The 16645-nt window shown below is 50.1% G+C and overlaps 1 protein-coding gene across 1 annotated transcript in view; it reads left to right on the top strand.

Moving 5' to 3' along the window:
* The window catches only part of LOC118006813 (actin filament-associated protein 1-like 1), a 62664-nt gene that overhangs the window by 10149 nt on the left and 35870 nt on the right, over positions 1-16645 (top strand). The window contains exon 2 of the mRNA XM_034999614.1: positions 16086-16214. Coding sequence (XP_034855505.1) covers positions 16086-16214 — 129 coding nt within the window. The remainder of the gene's footprint in view (positions 1-16085; positions 16215-16645) is intronic.

Raw genomic sequence — 16645 nt, forward strand, 5'->3', positions numbered from 1 at the left:
CGGAGGCACAGAGCCGGCTGGGCATGATTCTTCTCCCGGGGAACAGCTGTCAGGCCTTGGCAGGGGCAGAATGTGGCACCACATTGCAGTCATTCCAGCTCCGGGGGATTTAGCGACAGCATGTCCTGCAGGAGGCAAGCTCAGGGGCTTTTTATAGCCCTCTAAGAACCTCGGGGAAAACTGATCTCTTGGGAGAGAGAAGTGGGGCACGTGTCTTTTCCAGGCACCATTCCCTCAAGCGTGTAGTCCCAGCTGCCCGCAGTTCAAATCAGGCTTTGCGTCACGGCTAAGTGGGCAGTGTGGAGCCGTGGAAGCATATCTGCTGTGTGGGGGACAGGGATCCCAACCAAACCCAGTTCCTAGAACCCCCTCCGTAGCCTTCAGTTCCTTCACCTGTCTGGTCGAAGTATTATAAGGCAGGGATCTGCACACCTCGGCCTGCGGACTCTGCGGCCGCCACCAGCTTTTGTAAATAAAGTTTTTTTGGAACACAGACACACCCATTCCTTATGTATTGTCTGTGGCTTTCTCACTGCCAGAGCAGAGTTGAGTAGTTGTAACAGAGGCCATAGGTGGTTGGCAAAGTCCAAAATACGTACTATTTGGTCCTTTATAGAAAAAGTGTGCCAACCCTTGGATTAGACTATAGAGAGTTTGGGACTATCTACCTAGAGCACTGTGGGAAGAAGGATTCTGAGAGTGTCCAGACTAAGAAAGGTAGCTCTATCCTTTAGACCATACAAGAGTATGTATTCACGAGTAGTATTGGAAGGACCCCAGAATGCCATTTACTCATGTTTTTCAAACTACTTTTAGTCCCAGAACCCTTTTGCAAACAAAATCTTAAGCAATAGAGCTGCTAAGAGTGAAGTGGGAATGAGAACACGGTACAGTCCATTCCATCCCTCCTATGCCCAAGGCAGCCCCTAAGGAAGCTACACAGTTCCCATAACCCCATTAGAAGAGCATTTGAAAACCACCTAGCTAATCCTATGACTCTTGTTTTACAACTGGGGAAACTGAGGTTCAAGGGGCAGCGTCTTGTCTAGGGCCATACGATGGACTCCCAGTTGGCTTTCCATGGAGCTACTGACATGGTCATGAGGTATCTGCAGAGCTTAGACATAATCTCTGCTGGGGAGAACACATCCATTGGCTTCGGGGGCCTCAGAACTGCCATAAGTACATGGGTGACTATGACATGCCCACGCTGACCCCGCAGCCCCCAGGGTTGGCCGAGATACCTGCCGATACCCGCCATGCTTCACAGTAGTTAAGCAAGGCTTGGGAGCTGTTCTTTTTTTCCTGAGAACAACAGAGACAAAAAAATAAAATGAAAATTGAATTGGACCATATTTAAAAAAAAATTTAATTGATACCGAGACACATTTTCGAAAAAATAGAACATGTCTCACAACTGATCTATCAATTAGATCATTTTTCTGTTTTTCCCCCCAAAAGCTGTTATTAGGCAGATAAGACATCTTTAAATCAATGCCATCTTAGAATGGAGAAATTATGATAATTTATGCTGCAGCTTTCTTTTGAAGATGGAATCAGATTTATTCATTTGTAGAATAAATATTTATTCTTCCTGCCCATTCTTGTTGAAGGGTTTGCTGAGAGCAGATGCAGCTGATATGAAACCATGGGCGATTTTTTTTTTAGCTCCACTTGAACCCAGAAGAAAACTGATCTAGGAGTGTGCTGGGCAGCCAAAGAGACCGATCGTGTTTCCTCACAGCCAGCTGGCAACCAGGTGCAGCTCTGAGGGGTGACGGGGGGAAGCTCAGCGTCCCTGCACCCGAGTCTCCTAGCGAGGCACCCATGCCTGTGACATGAGGTCATATCTGCTCTGTGTCCCTCAGAGAATTCATTAAAAGGACCAGAGGGCTCAAGGGACATTTTCTAGCCAGGAACCTCAGAAATACCGGGGAGGCAGCATCTAGGTAGGGAAAATGCCAGAGTGAAAAGAAGAAAGTCCCAGAAGTGTGCTCAGTGTGCAATGGGGTGGGCGTGCCTACAGCCCAGAGAAGCAGGTAGAGGTCGTCCTTCGATAGAGTAAGGCTTTCTCCTCCAGGTCCCCAGCGGGGCGTGTCCCAGTCCCTGAGAAGCTGGTTGCTGGGATTTGTAACTAATAATAGAGGCAGCATGATGCGGGAGCCCCGTGCGCTGGTCAGGTTGCCCCAGGTTTGAATCCTAGCTCTACTCATCCACTTAATCCCCCAAGTCTCAGTTTCTTCAACTAAAAACAGAGATCACAATCTCCTGTCTCCCTACAGGGATCATTGGATTCATGCAAGGAAAGCACTCAGCACATAGGAAGCATTCAGTTAAAAAAAAAAACAAAAACCCTAATACTTAAAATACAGGTTTGTAAATGATCGCCTCTCTTAGTGAATTAGAATGGAATCCAAGTTCCCTTTGTGCTGCTTTCCCTCTGGTTTCTGGCTTCTGGCCTGCCCATCGTGGGAAGGGATGGAATGACAGAAGAATTGGTGATAAGCCACAGGGAGCGCATATAAAGGTCTTTCGTCATCCATGTCACAGAGAAAACTGGTGTCGGGGCCCTGGGGAGCTATCGACTGGCCAGGTGTGAACAGGAGGGGGTTCTCGTAAGTGTTGCCATTGGGGGAAATTGTTAAGAGAGAGCAGTGAGCTCGTGTGACAGTGGGAAGGGAGAGACTGGAAGGAGGTGACCAGTTAGGAGGTGCACGCGAGCAGCAGACTGGATAACATTAACTCACCTCCGTGTTTCAGTTAAGAACAGAGAAACAAAACTTCAGAGTCTATCCATTTTCAGATAGAGTTAATTGTTGGTTTAATGTGGAAGCAGAGGAGACGTTTATCTGGAGCTCTCCGCAATTCAAGACCCCCACCCCCAGGACCTTCTGCCATCACTTTCTTGGAACCTCGCCCCAGCCCCTGGGGCAGGAATCAGCCCGAGGGTCTCACAGAGCCTGCCCCAGGATGGCTGGGCTCCCTGTGGACTGGAGTCCTGGGCACCTGGCCGGCACCCAATCCAGCGTTGGCAATGGGAGATTTCTGCAGGCAGGGGAGGGAAAGAAGGGAGGGAGGGAGGGAGAAGGGGCTTCCCACCTGGGCCGTAGTCAAGGAGGGCATTGTGGGCCTGACCTTTAGCCCCCCACCCAGAATGACTAGGCTGACCTCCCTTTCTCACCAGAATCTCTGAGGGGAGTACTCTCATAATCTTTGTGTCACAAGATGACAAAACTAAGGTGACGTCACCTACATGGGGTCTCTAGGCTAGGGAAGGCAAATCCCAGGTTTGACTCTGGGTGTTTCTCACCCCACTTGCCCAGTGTCTCATTTCCCCACTATACTGACTCTCTCCCCACCTCCCTGCCAAAGGGCTGTCCCACTGGGGCTCAGCCCCTCTTGGAAGAGATATCTGCCTCTCTTCTTAGTTCAGATTTCTGTAAGTTAGTGTGGTCTTGAGCTACCACCCACTGATCCAGGCCTACCCTCCAGTGCCCCCAGTACCCCAGGGGACAAAGTTGCTCCCCCCTTCCTCCCCCCCACCCCCGCTATGAGCTCTTCTTCTCTTGGAGACAGTTGTCCTAGGTAGGATTTACAGCCTTCTGCCTAGTCTGTGGTCCTTCTCTGAGTTCTAGGTTGTCAGTTAATCTGTCCCCAGTGCACCTGCTGTGTACCCATTACTGTGCTGGGCACTGGGCAACAGGGGCAGACACTAAATCAGGCACCATCTCTACCCTCATGGTTCACAGTTTAATGAAGAAGGATATTGAACAAGTGATCTGCTCTGGAGGGTGTAACAGGATGACCTCACCTGTCCAGGAAAGCAGGACAGCCCTCCTGGAGGAAGTGGCATCTCAACAAACCCTCAAAGGATGAGTGGGCACTATCTGGGGAGTATGAGAGATTTTAAATAACAATGAGTCAACTTGGTATGCATCAGGAATTGTTCTAAGACTGTACAATACTCCACTGGGTCCACACAACAACCTGTAAGGGGTGGGTATTACCATTATCCCCATTTTGCAGATGAGGATACACAGAGAAGTTAGGTAACTTGCCCAAGGTCACACAGTCAGTATTTGGCAGCAGAGAACAAGCCATGCAGAGGAAATACCATGAACAAAGAGCACTCGGTGTGTGTGGGGGGGAGGGGGGCATCTCAGAGAGTGAAAATAGGTAAGAAATAGTAAAAAGCAACTTTAAAAAAAAAAAAAACATTGAACATAACAAAGATAAATACACAGCATGTTCCTAATAGTGCAACCTGAGGCATCTACTGATGATTTTCTGGTTCTTTTATCACACTGAGGTTTCTGTGGGCTCACTGTCAACCTAATCCTTTGCCTTCTGAATGGGAATGCTGTTCTTCGGTCTCCTCTCTTGAATCCTACAGAGGTTCTGTTGCTCGTTTGGGGAGAAGGAGGAACAGGTAGCATATATACTAATAATCACAATTTACTGATTTATAAAACTTCAGTGCTCTCACTTTTCCCAGACTTTGTGAGATTTGAGTCTCACGAGAGGCCTGAGAGGTAGGCAGGACAGCCGTCATCACTCCACCTTAATGTTACAGAAATTGAGGCTCAGAGACACGGAGCAACTAGTCCAAGGTCACACAGCCAGTAAGTGTGGAGCTGGGGCTTGAGCCCTGAGCTTTTGGTTCTAGATCCTGTGTTTTTCCTCTACACCAAAACACAGTGGAGAGTGGGAAGCCGGAACGTTTCAAACCTGGCACTTGGGACCTCCAGAAAGTTCGTTAGCCTCTCTAGGCCTCAGTTTCCTGTCAGTAGAACCGGGATAAGAAGAGCTCCTACAGGGCTCCTGCAAAGATTAAATGAAGTAATAGGCACAGAGTGGTGGCCACAGAGAATATTCCAGTAATGGAATAACATACAGCACTATGAATGAACACAATGCCAGACAACGATATGGGTAGATCTTAGCAGGATAATAGTAAAGAAAAAGTCACAAAGGATTACCTACAGCATTATATACCCTTTTAATAAAGTTAGAAACAACTACAGATTTTTAAAAAGTTTCTGTGGCTATGTGTAGTTGCAATAGCACTATATATAAGGGAAAGCAAGGATGTGACAAATACAGCATTCAGGATGGCCGTGAGGCTAGGTGTCAGAGGCAAGAAGCCTGGGATCGTAGTTAGAGGTAAGAGATCGTCTGAACCCCGGCTTTTGCTTTGAATGGTAGATTTGTGGGTCCTTACTACATTAGCAAAAATAACTGATTCTATAAATAACTAAGTAAATAAAAGTGGAGCATGCTTGAACCAGTGAAGACAGTGTCTCATGAAGCAAGGGTCAGGATTACCTCAATTCTTATCCACCTGAAGTTCTATTTATTTATTTTTTAAAGGTTTTATTTATTTTAGAGGGGCAGGGGAGCATGCGTGAATGGGGGAAGAGACAGAGGGAGAGAATCTTCAAGCAGCCTCCCTACCGAGCCTGAAGCCTAGAGCCTGATGGTGAGCTCGATTCAGGGCTTGATCCCACAACCCATGAGATCATGCCCCGAGCAGAAACCGAGGGTCGGATGCCTGGCTGAGCCACCCAGGCACCCCCTGAAGTTCTATTTATAAAAAGAAATAAAAGTGTCAGGCACGGTGCCCAGCTTGTGGGAAGCAGTCAATAAATGCTCACTGTCATGCTTGGATATCTTTATTATTATCTGCATTTTCTGCCCACCCCTAGCCAGATGTCCTCAGTGTCTGCCCTAGGCTAACTGGTGGGATGGGTCCTCAAACTCAAACTTCTCAGAAGCAGAAAGCCCCGTCCCTTCTAGGCCTCAGGCCAGGTACCCCATCCTGTGAATGGACATCAGTGGGAAAAGTCCTGAGGGGCTCACTGCTGGTTCCAGCAAGCTTTGGGGGTAGAGCACCCCCACCCCCGTTAGAAGAAGAAGGCCAGAAGCTATTACAATGCAGCAATTGGAAGCTTAGGCTCTAGAGTTAGGTCTGGGTTTGGATCTGGGTTCTGCTGGTGTGTGCCTTTAGGCAAATGACCCAGCATCCCTGAGCCTCACTTGGTTCATGTGTGAAAACAGTATCTACTTCACAGGGTCATTATGAGAATTAAGCGAGGTCATCTAGACAAAATGCTTAGCACAACATCTGGAACATCACTTAAGAGCTTAAAAATACTACCGGCTTTTATCATTGGGTATCCCAGGCCACTCCCAGGATGGCTTCTGCCCCCCTCTGATGAAGGAGATGGTGCAGACTGCCTCGGACGGCAGCCGCTGCCATCTTGTGCAGGGCGGGGGGGGGGCGGGTGAGCATGTGTGGGTCACAGTTTTCCACTTCCTCCTGAACCCTTTCCTTTGTGAGCTAAACAGGGAGGAATCTGCAGACAAAGGAACAATTCTGGGAGAGCCCAGTCCCACAGCCAAAAGCTATTTCCTCGGAAGTCAGTGGCTTGCCCCACCCCCTCCTGTCTGGAAATGGCTTCCCTGGTGGCCCAGGGCTGGGACACCAGGTGCCCAGAGCGAGAGCTGTGCTGGTGGATGGCGGGGCCTGGGCAGAGCTGCTGCTAGAAAGGCCATTTAAGATGTGGGATGGGTCCTCAAACTCATCTTCCCTGAGCCTGTCACCCTGAGCCTGTCACCCTGGCCTGACTCCTACCAAGAGAGTCCCATAAAAGGCCCCCATGACCTGCTTCCCAACTGACCTGTGACCTCCCTGTCTTCCTGAAATAACAGATCAGAGAAGCGTGCTACCCTAACATCCTTAATAATGATCCACGGTTTACAAACCCTTCCCCTCCTCACATGAACTGACACATGGGCCTCCTGAGCCCCTCCTCACAGAAGCAGAAGGGGACGCTCGGAGGGGTTGAGCGCCTTAACCCAGATTCCACACTAGCGGATGGGAGGCACGGCCCCAAACCAGTCCTCTCAGACCAAACCCCGAGGCCTCCCCCTCCTCCTTCCCACCTCCCTCCCTTAGGAGTCTGTGCTTAGGGCCTGCAGAGTCAAACCTGCACTGCTCTCTTCAGCATAAAGGATGTTGAGTTTCCTGCACCAGCTGTAATGAACACACACCAAAGCCTTCCAAGGTGACCTCCCCCGGCCCTCCCTCACACACGGGCTATATTTAACTCCTGGAAAGCGGTCACACCAAGGCCCTGGCTTTGCAGCTGGGCTTCTCTGCTGCTCCTTTTTCATTCTTTTCCTGCCCACATGAGCCGTGGTCTTCCCCAAACACTCTGGGACAACAGGAAGTGTTTGTTTTAGTGACCAACAATGCTGGTCCCCCAGCACGGTTCCCTCTGCCATTGTGCCCACTGTTTGGCCTTCACTTGGGCACTAAGAGAAGCGCTTAAGAATTCGGGGGAAGTGAGATGTCTATGTGGCCCCCAGTAGGTAGATTTGCTGCAACTTGGAAGAGACTGTGAGCAAGGGAAGGAGAGGTGTCTGCACCCACAAAGTGAAGGGGCAGGTCTGCAGGCCTTCTATGCGGCATTAACCCAGAGCTGGGTAGCTAGGAGTAGTGCCGTGAGGGACCACTGGGGCGGGCACCCCTGAAGAGCTCCTCCCTGTTCTTCCCGTTCTGCAATCTGCAGTTCCCACCCCTGTAAAATGGGGCTGGCCCACCTTGTCATAAGTATTAAATTGTGTAGGGGCACCTGGGTGGCTCAGTTGATTAAGCATCTGCCTTCAGCTCAGGTCATGATCCCAGGGTCCTGGGATCGAGCCCCCTACGTCGGGCTCCCTGCTCAGCAGAGAGCCTGCTTCTCCCTCTGCCTCTCCCTCTGCTACTCCCCCTCCTTGTGCTCTCTCTCTCTGTCAAATAAATAAAATCTTTTAAAAAAAGAATTCAATTGTGTAAATAATACATGTAAATCTCTTAAAGCAGAGGGTGACACAGAAAAACAATGTAAGAGTAATATAAACAGCCAACATTTATTGAGACCCTACTATGTGCCAGGCACTGTTTTTCATGCATTAGGGCTCGTTCCCACTGATGAGGTACATAGGCTCATAGGTCACTAGTGACGTACATGAGGCACGGGGTGGTAATGTGAGTGTCCCAAAGGTGCACAGCTAGGCAATGGGGGGTCGTGGAGGAGACAGGACTTGAACTCAAGTAGTTTGGGTGGCTTAATATATGTTAGTCTTATTATTTCCCAATTTCTATGTTAGGATTAAAACCCACCAACTACAAAATGTGCATCACTGAATTTGTTGGCAGCCGTATTCACACGAGGGATACAAGCTCAACCAAATAGGGCTTGGGGACCTTAGCCAAGTCGGAAATTGGACTTCTGCTTCCTCTGTTCCCCCGGACTATTGTTACATTTTTTTTTCTTTTTTTAAGCATCTTTTTACGATGCTGATCCACTATTATAGACATGGTTTTTAAATCACATTAACTAGCTACTAGACTATCAACTCTTAAGTTTGCCTCAAGAATTCATTCATTCCACAAATAACTTAAGCATGTACGCTGTGTCAGGTACTAACAAAAGCTGGTGCTATTCCTGCCCTCGAGTTCAGGCTCAAGTGGGGGAAGTTGATCTTAATTGAAGAAATGCATCGTTAAATGTAACATTTCACCAGGGCACATACCACAGGGAGAGTGATGTGTAAAATAGGGGGACAGATGTGATGGATAAGACAGGGGAAACTTCCCTGAGGCAGTCATGAGTGAGCAGAGAGCTGAAGAGGGCATCACTGGTTGGCAGGAGAAGGGAGTTCTGACAAGCAGAAGGAACAGCATATGCAAAGGCCCTGGGTTAAGAGGCTGAGGAAAGAAGCATGAAGGCAGCCTGGCAGGAAGTCTCTCTGGAAGGGTCTGCAGAGTTGGAGGGCCACAGGAAAGGGTTCCTCTTCCTTCCCTACCCGCCCCCCCACCCAAACATTGAGGTCATACCTGCTAAGTGGACTGCTTTCCTTTCCAGGATGCCTTGCCTCTCCACCCTCCCAATGGGATCATACCTCATTAATGTGCTAGCTTGTTAAAGCACAGGATACAGAAAGTCATCTCTCAAATCATGATCAGAAATTTTTAAAGTAACACATTGGCACTTTTTCCAGCTCAGGAGCCTTTATGGGCTGGAAATTGGGTTATTTTGCTGTTTGGAAAATGAGAAAGAAAATTTGAGTAAACAAACAAACAAAACATGTAAGCCCTTTGTAAGCACCACATACTGACAACTTTCCTATTTTCCATTCTTGAATCATGCTTGTTGCATATTCTCTGACTTTGAAAACAAAGAAGGATGAGTTATCTTTGTCCTAAAGAGGCTTGTCAAATAAGGAGATGGGGGAAAGAGAAACTGTATTTCCTCCCACTGCTTTGCATTTAATGACATTGTAACTTGCAAGCTATTTCCAAGCATTTTCGTAAACTCCAAAGTCTGGAAGTTGCCCAGGAATGAGATCACAAGTCAGGGCGCCCACTAGGCTGACCAGGTAGGTGCCAAAACAGGGGTTATTATTCCTGTGGTTTGCAGAAGGTTAATTATTCACTTCTCTTTTGTTATGGAAATTAGACTCTACCTTTGAGATCTCTAAATAAATCCAGCTAGAACCCATACCGGCTATGATAAAGAACTTTGGCTTGAAAGCTTCATTCATGCTGCATGGGGGTATGCAGTCCTGGGAGCAAGTAATAGTGCTTTTTGCCTGTGGCTTATTTTCTGCTCCGTGCCATCTCATTTTGATTTAAATTAAGTGGGGAGGGTGGAGGAGCAGAGAGAAAACTGATCTTCGTCTTCGTTGGGTATTCACCGGTAACAAGTAAGCAGTTAGTGGTCTAATCTTAAATATATTTTAAAATAGGTTTCTAATTTTATTTGGCAAACTTTTTGCATCCCAAAGAACAATTATCACCCATCTTGGGTTTCCGAGCCTGTCTGTCCCACTTAGGGAAAGATTGAAGTTTCATAAACAGTGATTAAACCATTTCTTCCTGTGTTTTTTTTTTTCCCTCACTGGAATTCACTGTACCTCCCTAAGGCTCAGCTAAACCAAACAAGATCAATGAAATGTATTTGTGGTTCTAAATAAACTTTAGACATAAAAGATAATGCTGTCCCAATGCCCCAGTCTGTCCTCAGAAAGCAGACAGGACCTGGACCAGGAGTGAAGGTGGGAGGGGGCGGGTTCGGAATTGGTGAAGGAAATCCTTCCCGACTGGGGACAGCAGGGACAGGTTTCCCCTCCAACTGAAAGATGTCCCCTCATGTGGTATGGGGGGGGGTCCTTGGGATATGAGCCCCCTGAGGAAAGGGGCTACGCCACCTTCTACTGCCATAGCTACCCTAAGCTCAGTGTCAGGCCCAGATCTATGAACTGTCAATGTGGTGAGGCTTGCAGAGTCCCCGTGGCCCCAGACACCCCCTCCCTGCCCTTCCTTGTGCCCCAGCACCCGAAACTCTCTGGAGGTCACACGTGAATGGCGAGGCACCTGTCCAGTGCACTGAGCCCCCTCTGCGTGGCTTCCTTTCATCTTTACAATCACCGTGTGAAGCAGTTACTGTGATTACCCCCACGGTCCAGAAGCTTGGACGAGTTAGGAAATTTCACCAGGGCCACAGCTGGAAACCGGCCGAGCGAGGAGGGGCCAGATGGTGCACAGCCTGTTCTCTTGGCCACTCTTTGATGACTCTGCTAAGTAGCAAGCTTTGTGTGAATTTAATGCTAGGGACTTGGATTTTCAACTGGTTGTGTGACTATAGCTAAGTCAGAGGAGCTCTTGGACCTCCACTTCTCATGTCTTTAAAATGAGAAGGTTGGACTAGGTCATCAAAATACCATGTTCACTAAATAAATGCTTATCGGACAGTTACAATGACTGAGACATGGTCCCTGTCCTCATGGAGCTTGTTGCGAAACTACGGCAGATCTGTCGCCAAACAGTACCTGAGCGGTGCTCGGGAGTCGGCGCAGTTCCGAGGAGGATCAGGAGATAGCAGCCCTCACGGTACCACGGCCCTGACTGAGGGAGCGCAGGCTCCAGGCCCCGAGGACCGAGTGCTTCGCAGACATGGCTGCCTCGCTCTGCCTCATCGGGGCTGGCCTCCCCTCGCTCTCACGTGACAGACCAGAAAGCCAGGGTGCAGAGCTCTCCAGCATGCCATCTTGCTACAGCTCAGAAGGCTCGAGAACTGCAGTGCGACGGGTCTGACCCCAAGGACCCAAGCACTGTGCTCTTCGCAGCAAGCTTCCAGGCTCCGGCTATTTATAATCTGTGGGAGCTCTTATTCCCACCTGGACTTGCAGTTCTTTCAAAGGTGAGGTCTAATGATAACTTGTGAGCAAACGAGAAAGGTCTTCCCACATTCCTTATGTTCACAGACGTGCCTTATAGTGTGGGTTTTCTGGCGGAGTAGCTTTCAAAGGTTGAACCTTGGAATCACCTGGAGTACTTACTAAAATGCAGCTTCTGGGGCGCCTGGGTGGCTCAGTCGGTTAAGCATCTGCCTTCGGCTCAGGTCATGATCTCAGGGTCCTGGGATCGAGCCCTACATCAGGTTCCCTGCTTCTCCCTCTGCCTGCCACTCCCTCTGCTTGTGCTCTCTCTCTCTCTGGCAAATAAATAAAATCTTTTAAATAAAAAATAAAATGCAGTTTCTTGGGTCTCAGTAGAGGGTCTATGGAATCAGAAGGCCCGGGTAGGAGGTCCAGGAATCGGCCTTTCCAACAACCCCCACTGGGAGAATCTTATTCTTGCTAAAATTTGAGGCTGCTGTCCTGGCGGTCTGTCTGAGGCCTGGCAGAACCACCTTGCCATATGCACTATACACATACGATTTCTCTCCAGATTAAATTCTGCGATCATTTAAAACCCTGTGGTTTCAGTTCTCTGGCATTAAAGACGAAGCTGCCACGGAAGGCATTGCCACATTCATTGCCCCTGAAAGCCAGCTTTTGGGGGGAGAGCTCAAAGGTACTGCCTTTGAAGAGCCGAGCACCGGCTGAAAGCCTTCTTGTACCGTGAGGTATAAGGGGCCCTCTGGGATGAGATCCTGCTGTTAAGTCAGGTAGATGCTCTGAGCCACTTGTTTTCCTTCTCTGGATCTTTACTGTTAGGGCTCTGAAGTTCACAAACAGTCCCAGTGCAGAGAGACCCACTGAGCAAGAATTTTAGCCCCCCAATAAGAGCCTTCCACCCATCTGGTGCAGGGACCCCAGGTCAGGAGCCCTGATGAAGTCATGGCCCAGAGCCCCCAGCAGGAGGGTTTTGAGGGGCTACTTGCCTCCTCCCTGCCCCAGCCTGGCCTCCACTGCTCTGAAACCATGTTTTCTGATGGAAGATTCTGGCACAGGGTGTACACTGTGAAGTCAGACCTGGGCTCAAGGCCTGGCCTTACCATTTACCAGCTGGGTGGCGTCACTTTTCTGAGCCTCCATTCCCTCCCTCATGGGACACAGAGCACAACACTACATCCCTCCTGTGCAGTTTATGAGCCTGAAATGAGAGGGTACACCCTAATTGCCCAGCACACAGTCACTGCTCCGCCCTGGGGAAGGGTTCTCGCCCACTTGCTGAGAAGTCCCCTGTGGCTCACGCTCCCTTCGCTAACCAACTTTGGAAATGCTGTGGGACTCCCCCTTGGCTACCTGCTGACTGCCGGGTCCTTCCAGGCCAGAGATGCTGCCATGGACACCTGCTTCTCCCAGGTTCACTTGGTCCCCTCTTTCTTCTTTGCTCTGTTTGGACTTTTGTGATCACATCTCCATTCAACAAAAACACTTAGAAGTCAGGGTCCCATGTTAGGAATCCTGTTAACAATCAGGGAAAAAATAGAGTTGTTAACAAAGCTTGGGTGTTAAGACTCCCGTCTGTCAATGCGGAGAACTCACTCAGAACCTAACTGTTCTTACTTTAGAAACAATTGCAACAAACCTCAAATTAGAAGCAGGAGAGCTTTTAGAAGCAGGAATGCTGCCGGCATAAGCACTGACTGATAACAGCAAGAATAAATCTTTGGGACCTCAGAGCGAAATGAGAGACAGACAGGGTGGGAGGGAGGTGGGGAGAGAAGGAAGGAGGAATGGACACAGGGACAAGACCTAGCAATCCCAGGTCATTCATTGAAGGACGGCGATTCTCCGAAAGGTGTGGTTGGGGATGCTTCCTGGGAGTCCACAAGGTCAAAACTATTATATAGTACTCAGACCCAATATGCCTTCTTTCACTCCCGTTCTTTCTATGTTTACGGTGGAGTTTTCCAGAGGTTATGTCGCATGATGACACAGTAGCTCTGAAGGCCAATGGGATACGTGCCTGTGTGTTCTTGTGGTTTAAAATTTTCTCAGCTTTAATTGTTAATATTGATAACTATGATCCCCATAAAACAAAAGTTGTGTGGAGTCCTTGATAATTTTCTAATGTGCAAAGGAATCCCAAAGCCAAAAAGTTTCAGAGGGATAAAAGTCACTGTACCCCATAGCCTTGACATTCCCACATGATACCAGAGCAATGTCATGAATTTTCAAATAGAAACCATGGCTGCAGGCCACAAGAAAGCTCCCATGGTCCCCTGCGGTGCCTTCCCAATAGCATTTACCATGGCCTCCCTCGTGAGTTATTACGGGTCTGTGTGTGTGTGGTATGTGTGAGAGAGAGACAGAGAGACAGAGACAGAGAGGGAGGGAGCATACCCACTGAAACAATATCTTACTCATTTTCTAATCCCCTGAGTGGCACATAATTAGGGCTCAGTCAGTATCTTAGAACTGAGTTACTGACTTTCAGTGTATCCGGTGAGGGTGCCGGAGAGGTTTGTGATTCCATTTATAAAGATTTCCTTTGCAACAGCTAAAATTTACCTAAGATGCTTTTATGATTTTAAGCGGTTTCCTACTTCAAGGAGGGAAATTTACCCACCCAGAAGCCTTGCTCAGGTGGCATTGCCAGGGCTGGGGCTGTGGAGGCAGCAGGGCCTCCAGGTCCCTTGCACTTGGGCTGTGAGGTGAGTCGCGCCCCCTGGCATTGTGCGACTTGGCAGCTCTAGGAATCACACAAATGTGGAATTAGCCTGGCTCCACCTCTTTCACGCTGTGCAAACATCCCACAGCCTCCCTCGGCCTCAGTCCTCTTCTGGAACACAGGTATCCCAGCAGGACCTGCTCACAGATGAGGCGGGGCATACACAGCCCCTATCTCAGTGCCCAACAGCAGAGAGAGCTCATGAGGTGGTAGCTGATGGGATCAGCCTTTAGCTCATGTCCCACAGATTTCAGGTGATGATGGAATGCCACAGAGAGACGGCCACATCACATTTTTTCCAACAAGTGCCACTGTCTGTACATACGATTCTATTTTTTTAAAAGTCCTGGCGTGGTCATCTGCTCATGCCCTCTCTCATCAAATACATATGGAGCACCAGCACTGAGCAGGCCCCAGACTAGATGCGAAGGAAGTTGAGATTCCAAGGGCCGTCTACCCTGTCTAGAGCCTCACAGTCTGCTGTGGGAGCAGACACTCCTGGAGACTCGCACAGCACAGATCAGCAAGGTAAATACAATGAGAGTCGCAACAGCTGACTTGGGGTGAGCGTTTACTCTGTTTGGGGAAAGGCACTTCTCATGCATGACCTAATTAATCTTCACAGCAACCCTCTAAGGCAGGTGTTATTATGACCCCCTGTATAGAGGTGGAAACTGAGTCATAGGCTAAGTAACTTTCGAAGGTCCCGCAATTAATGAATGGAGCGTGAACGTGAACCTACGCAGTCTGGCTCCAGGGCTGGTTCTCTTATGCACAATGTTACAGCCCCTCTACCACACACAGACCTTGTAACTATAAGTCGGAGTCTGGTTGTTTCCTTAGGAGGGCCCAGGGTGGAGAGAAGCACATGGCGCTGGGAGTCCAGAGACTATAAGCCAAAGGCCTGGCTCTTCTGTGGCCTCTGTGTGATTGCAAGCAAAGCACTTCTCTTCTCTGAGCCTTGGTTTCTTCCTCTAAAAAATAGGTGTGAACATGGGACCTATCTCAAAACTTGTTGGTGGGGTTGTATAAAGTACTGCAAGGCAATCTAGTGAGTGAGGGATCCAGGGCCAGTCGAGGCTTCACTGACTGTGTGACCCTGGAGGAGTTACTTAACCACTCTGAGCCATAAAATGCTTGGTAGTATATTTAAATGAGATTGTAAGTATGAAGGGCTTAGCAAAGCTCACAAGAATCATTTGACATGGTTAGCTTTTAGTATTCTGCACAAGTGACTAGCAAGTCACAAAGCAGGATAATACTACTACTGTAACAAAGCTGGTCTAAGGCGAACCAAGTCCCAAGTTACTGTTTGGGACAGGGACACATCAATGACCTCATGGCTGTGGCATGCTCCAGTCTTTAAAAGACCATGTGCTGTAGGGTTTTGCAACTCCCGTGTGGTCTCAACCAGCGGGATCATCATCACCCGGGAGCTCACTGGAAATGCAGAATCTCAGGTCCCTCCCCAGACCTGAGCCAGCCTCTGCATTTCGATGAGATCCCTAGGTAATTCCTCTACACACTCAAGTTTGGAAAATGCTGGTAAAGCATGGAAGACTGGTGATAACGGTTTGGGGCCTGGGGTAGGAAGGGTTAATGTTTAGTTTGGCTCCCACCAAGGCACCGGAAACAGAAGGTTCCAGAGATTGAAGTGTATGAACTGATGGGACAGGAAGGCTCCCTTCCTGCCTGTGTCCTGGATGGCGGGGGGCTCCAGCCTGGGACCTGCACTGAGCCTCGAGCTGCGGTGGGAAAGGACCCCTGGACCTGGACAGCCGAGGGCATGCTGGGACAAAGGCAGGCCTAAGAGCCTCTGCTCAGGCTGCCTGGGCTCAGAGTTGCCAGGCTGAAGCCCGGGGTGTCCGTCCTCAGGCCAAGGCCATATGACGTCTGAGGCAGAGTGGGGAGGCCCAGAGGAACGTCATGGCTAACTGAGCAGGGCTCTCCCTCAGGAGCGGGTGGCCAGCCCTGGGACAGCTGTGGGAGGGCTGCTGAGGTCTCCGTGTTGCACCGGGCCTTACCACCCCCCCCCCCCCCCACCCCCCCCCACCCGCCACCGTGCTGCCCTGGCCTCTGGCGGGTGGGGGCGGGGCCGGATCCTGACCCCGGGCCCGCTGTGCTTCCTCCTCAGCGCTCGAGCAGCTGCTCCCTGAGCTCACGGGGCTGCTCAGCCTCCTGGACCATGAGTACCTCAGTGACACTGCCCTGGAGAAGAAGATGGCTGTGGCCTCCATCCTGCAGAGCCTGCAGCCCCTCCCAGGTCAGCCATCGGCACTCCGCCCCCAGCTCCTCAAGAACCTTCAGGAACTCCCCAGGGCCTGCGGCGCACGGAGGCCGGAGCCTCACAGCGTGGGCACCACACACGTCCATGGCCTGGCCGGCGTCCTCGTCCCCTTTGTCGTTCTCCACCCTGGCCGGGCTCTTCGTCCCCCTCCATCTGCGGCCCACTAAAGCCATGTCCACAGCTGCCACACCCACCCACACGCACACCCCACACTCGTGCACGGTGCTCACGCGACCAGGACGCACAGCACACCGCTCCCACGCCCCACCCCCTCACACGCGGCACGCACGCCGCACACGCCCCCCCACCAGCCCCACAGCCCCTCTGCCCCCCGTCCGTTCGGCAGCAGGGCCTCCCCGTCCACTCCCGCCTTTTCTCGACACCCCAGGTCAGCCCAGCGCGCAGTA

This window comes from Mirounga leonina, unplaced genomic scaffold, assembly GCF_011800145.1.
Source record: "Mirounga leonina isolate KUSES-001 unplaced genomic scaffold, KU_Mleo_1.0 Mir_99, whole genome shotgun sequence".
Lineage (NCBI taxonomy): Eukaryota > Metazoa > Chordata > Mammalia > Carnivora > Phocidae > Mirounga > Mirounga leonina.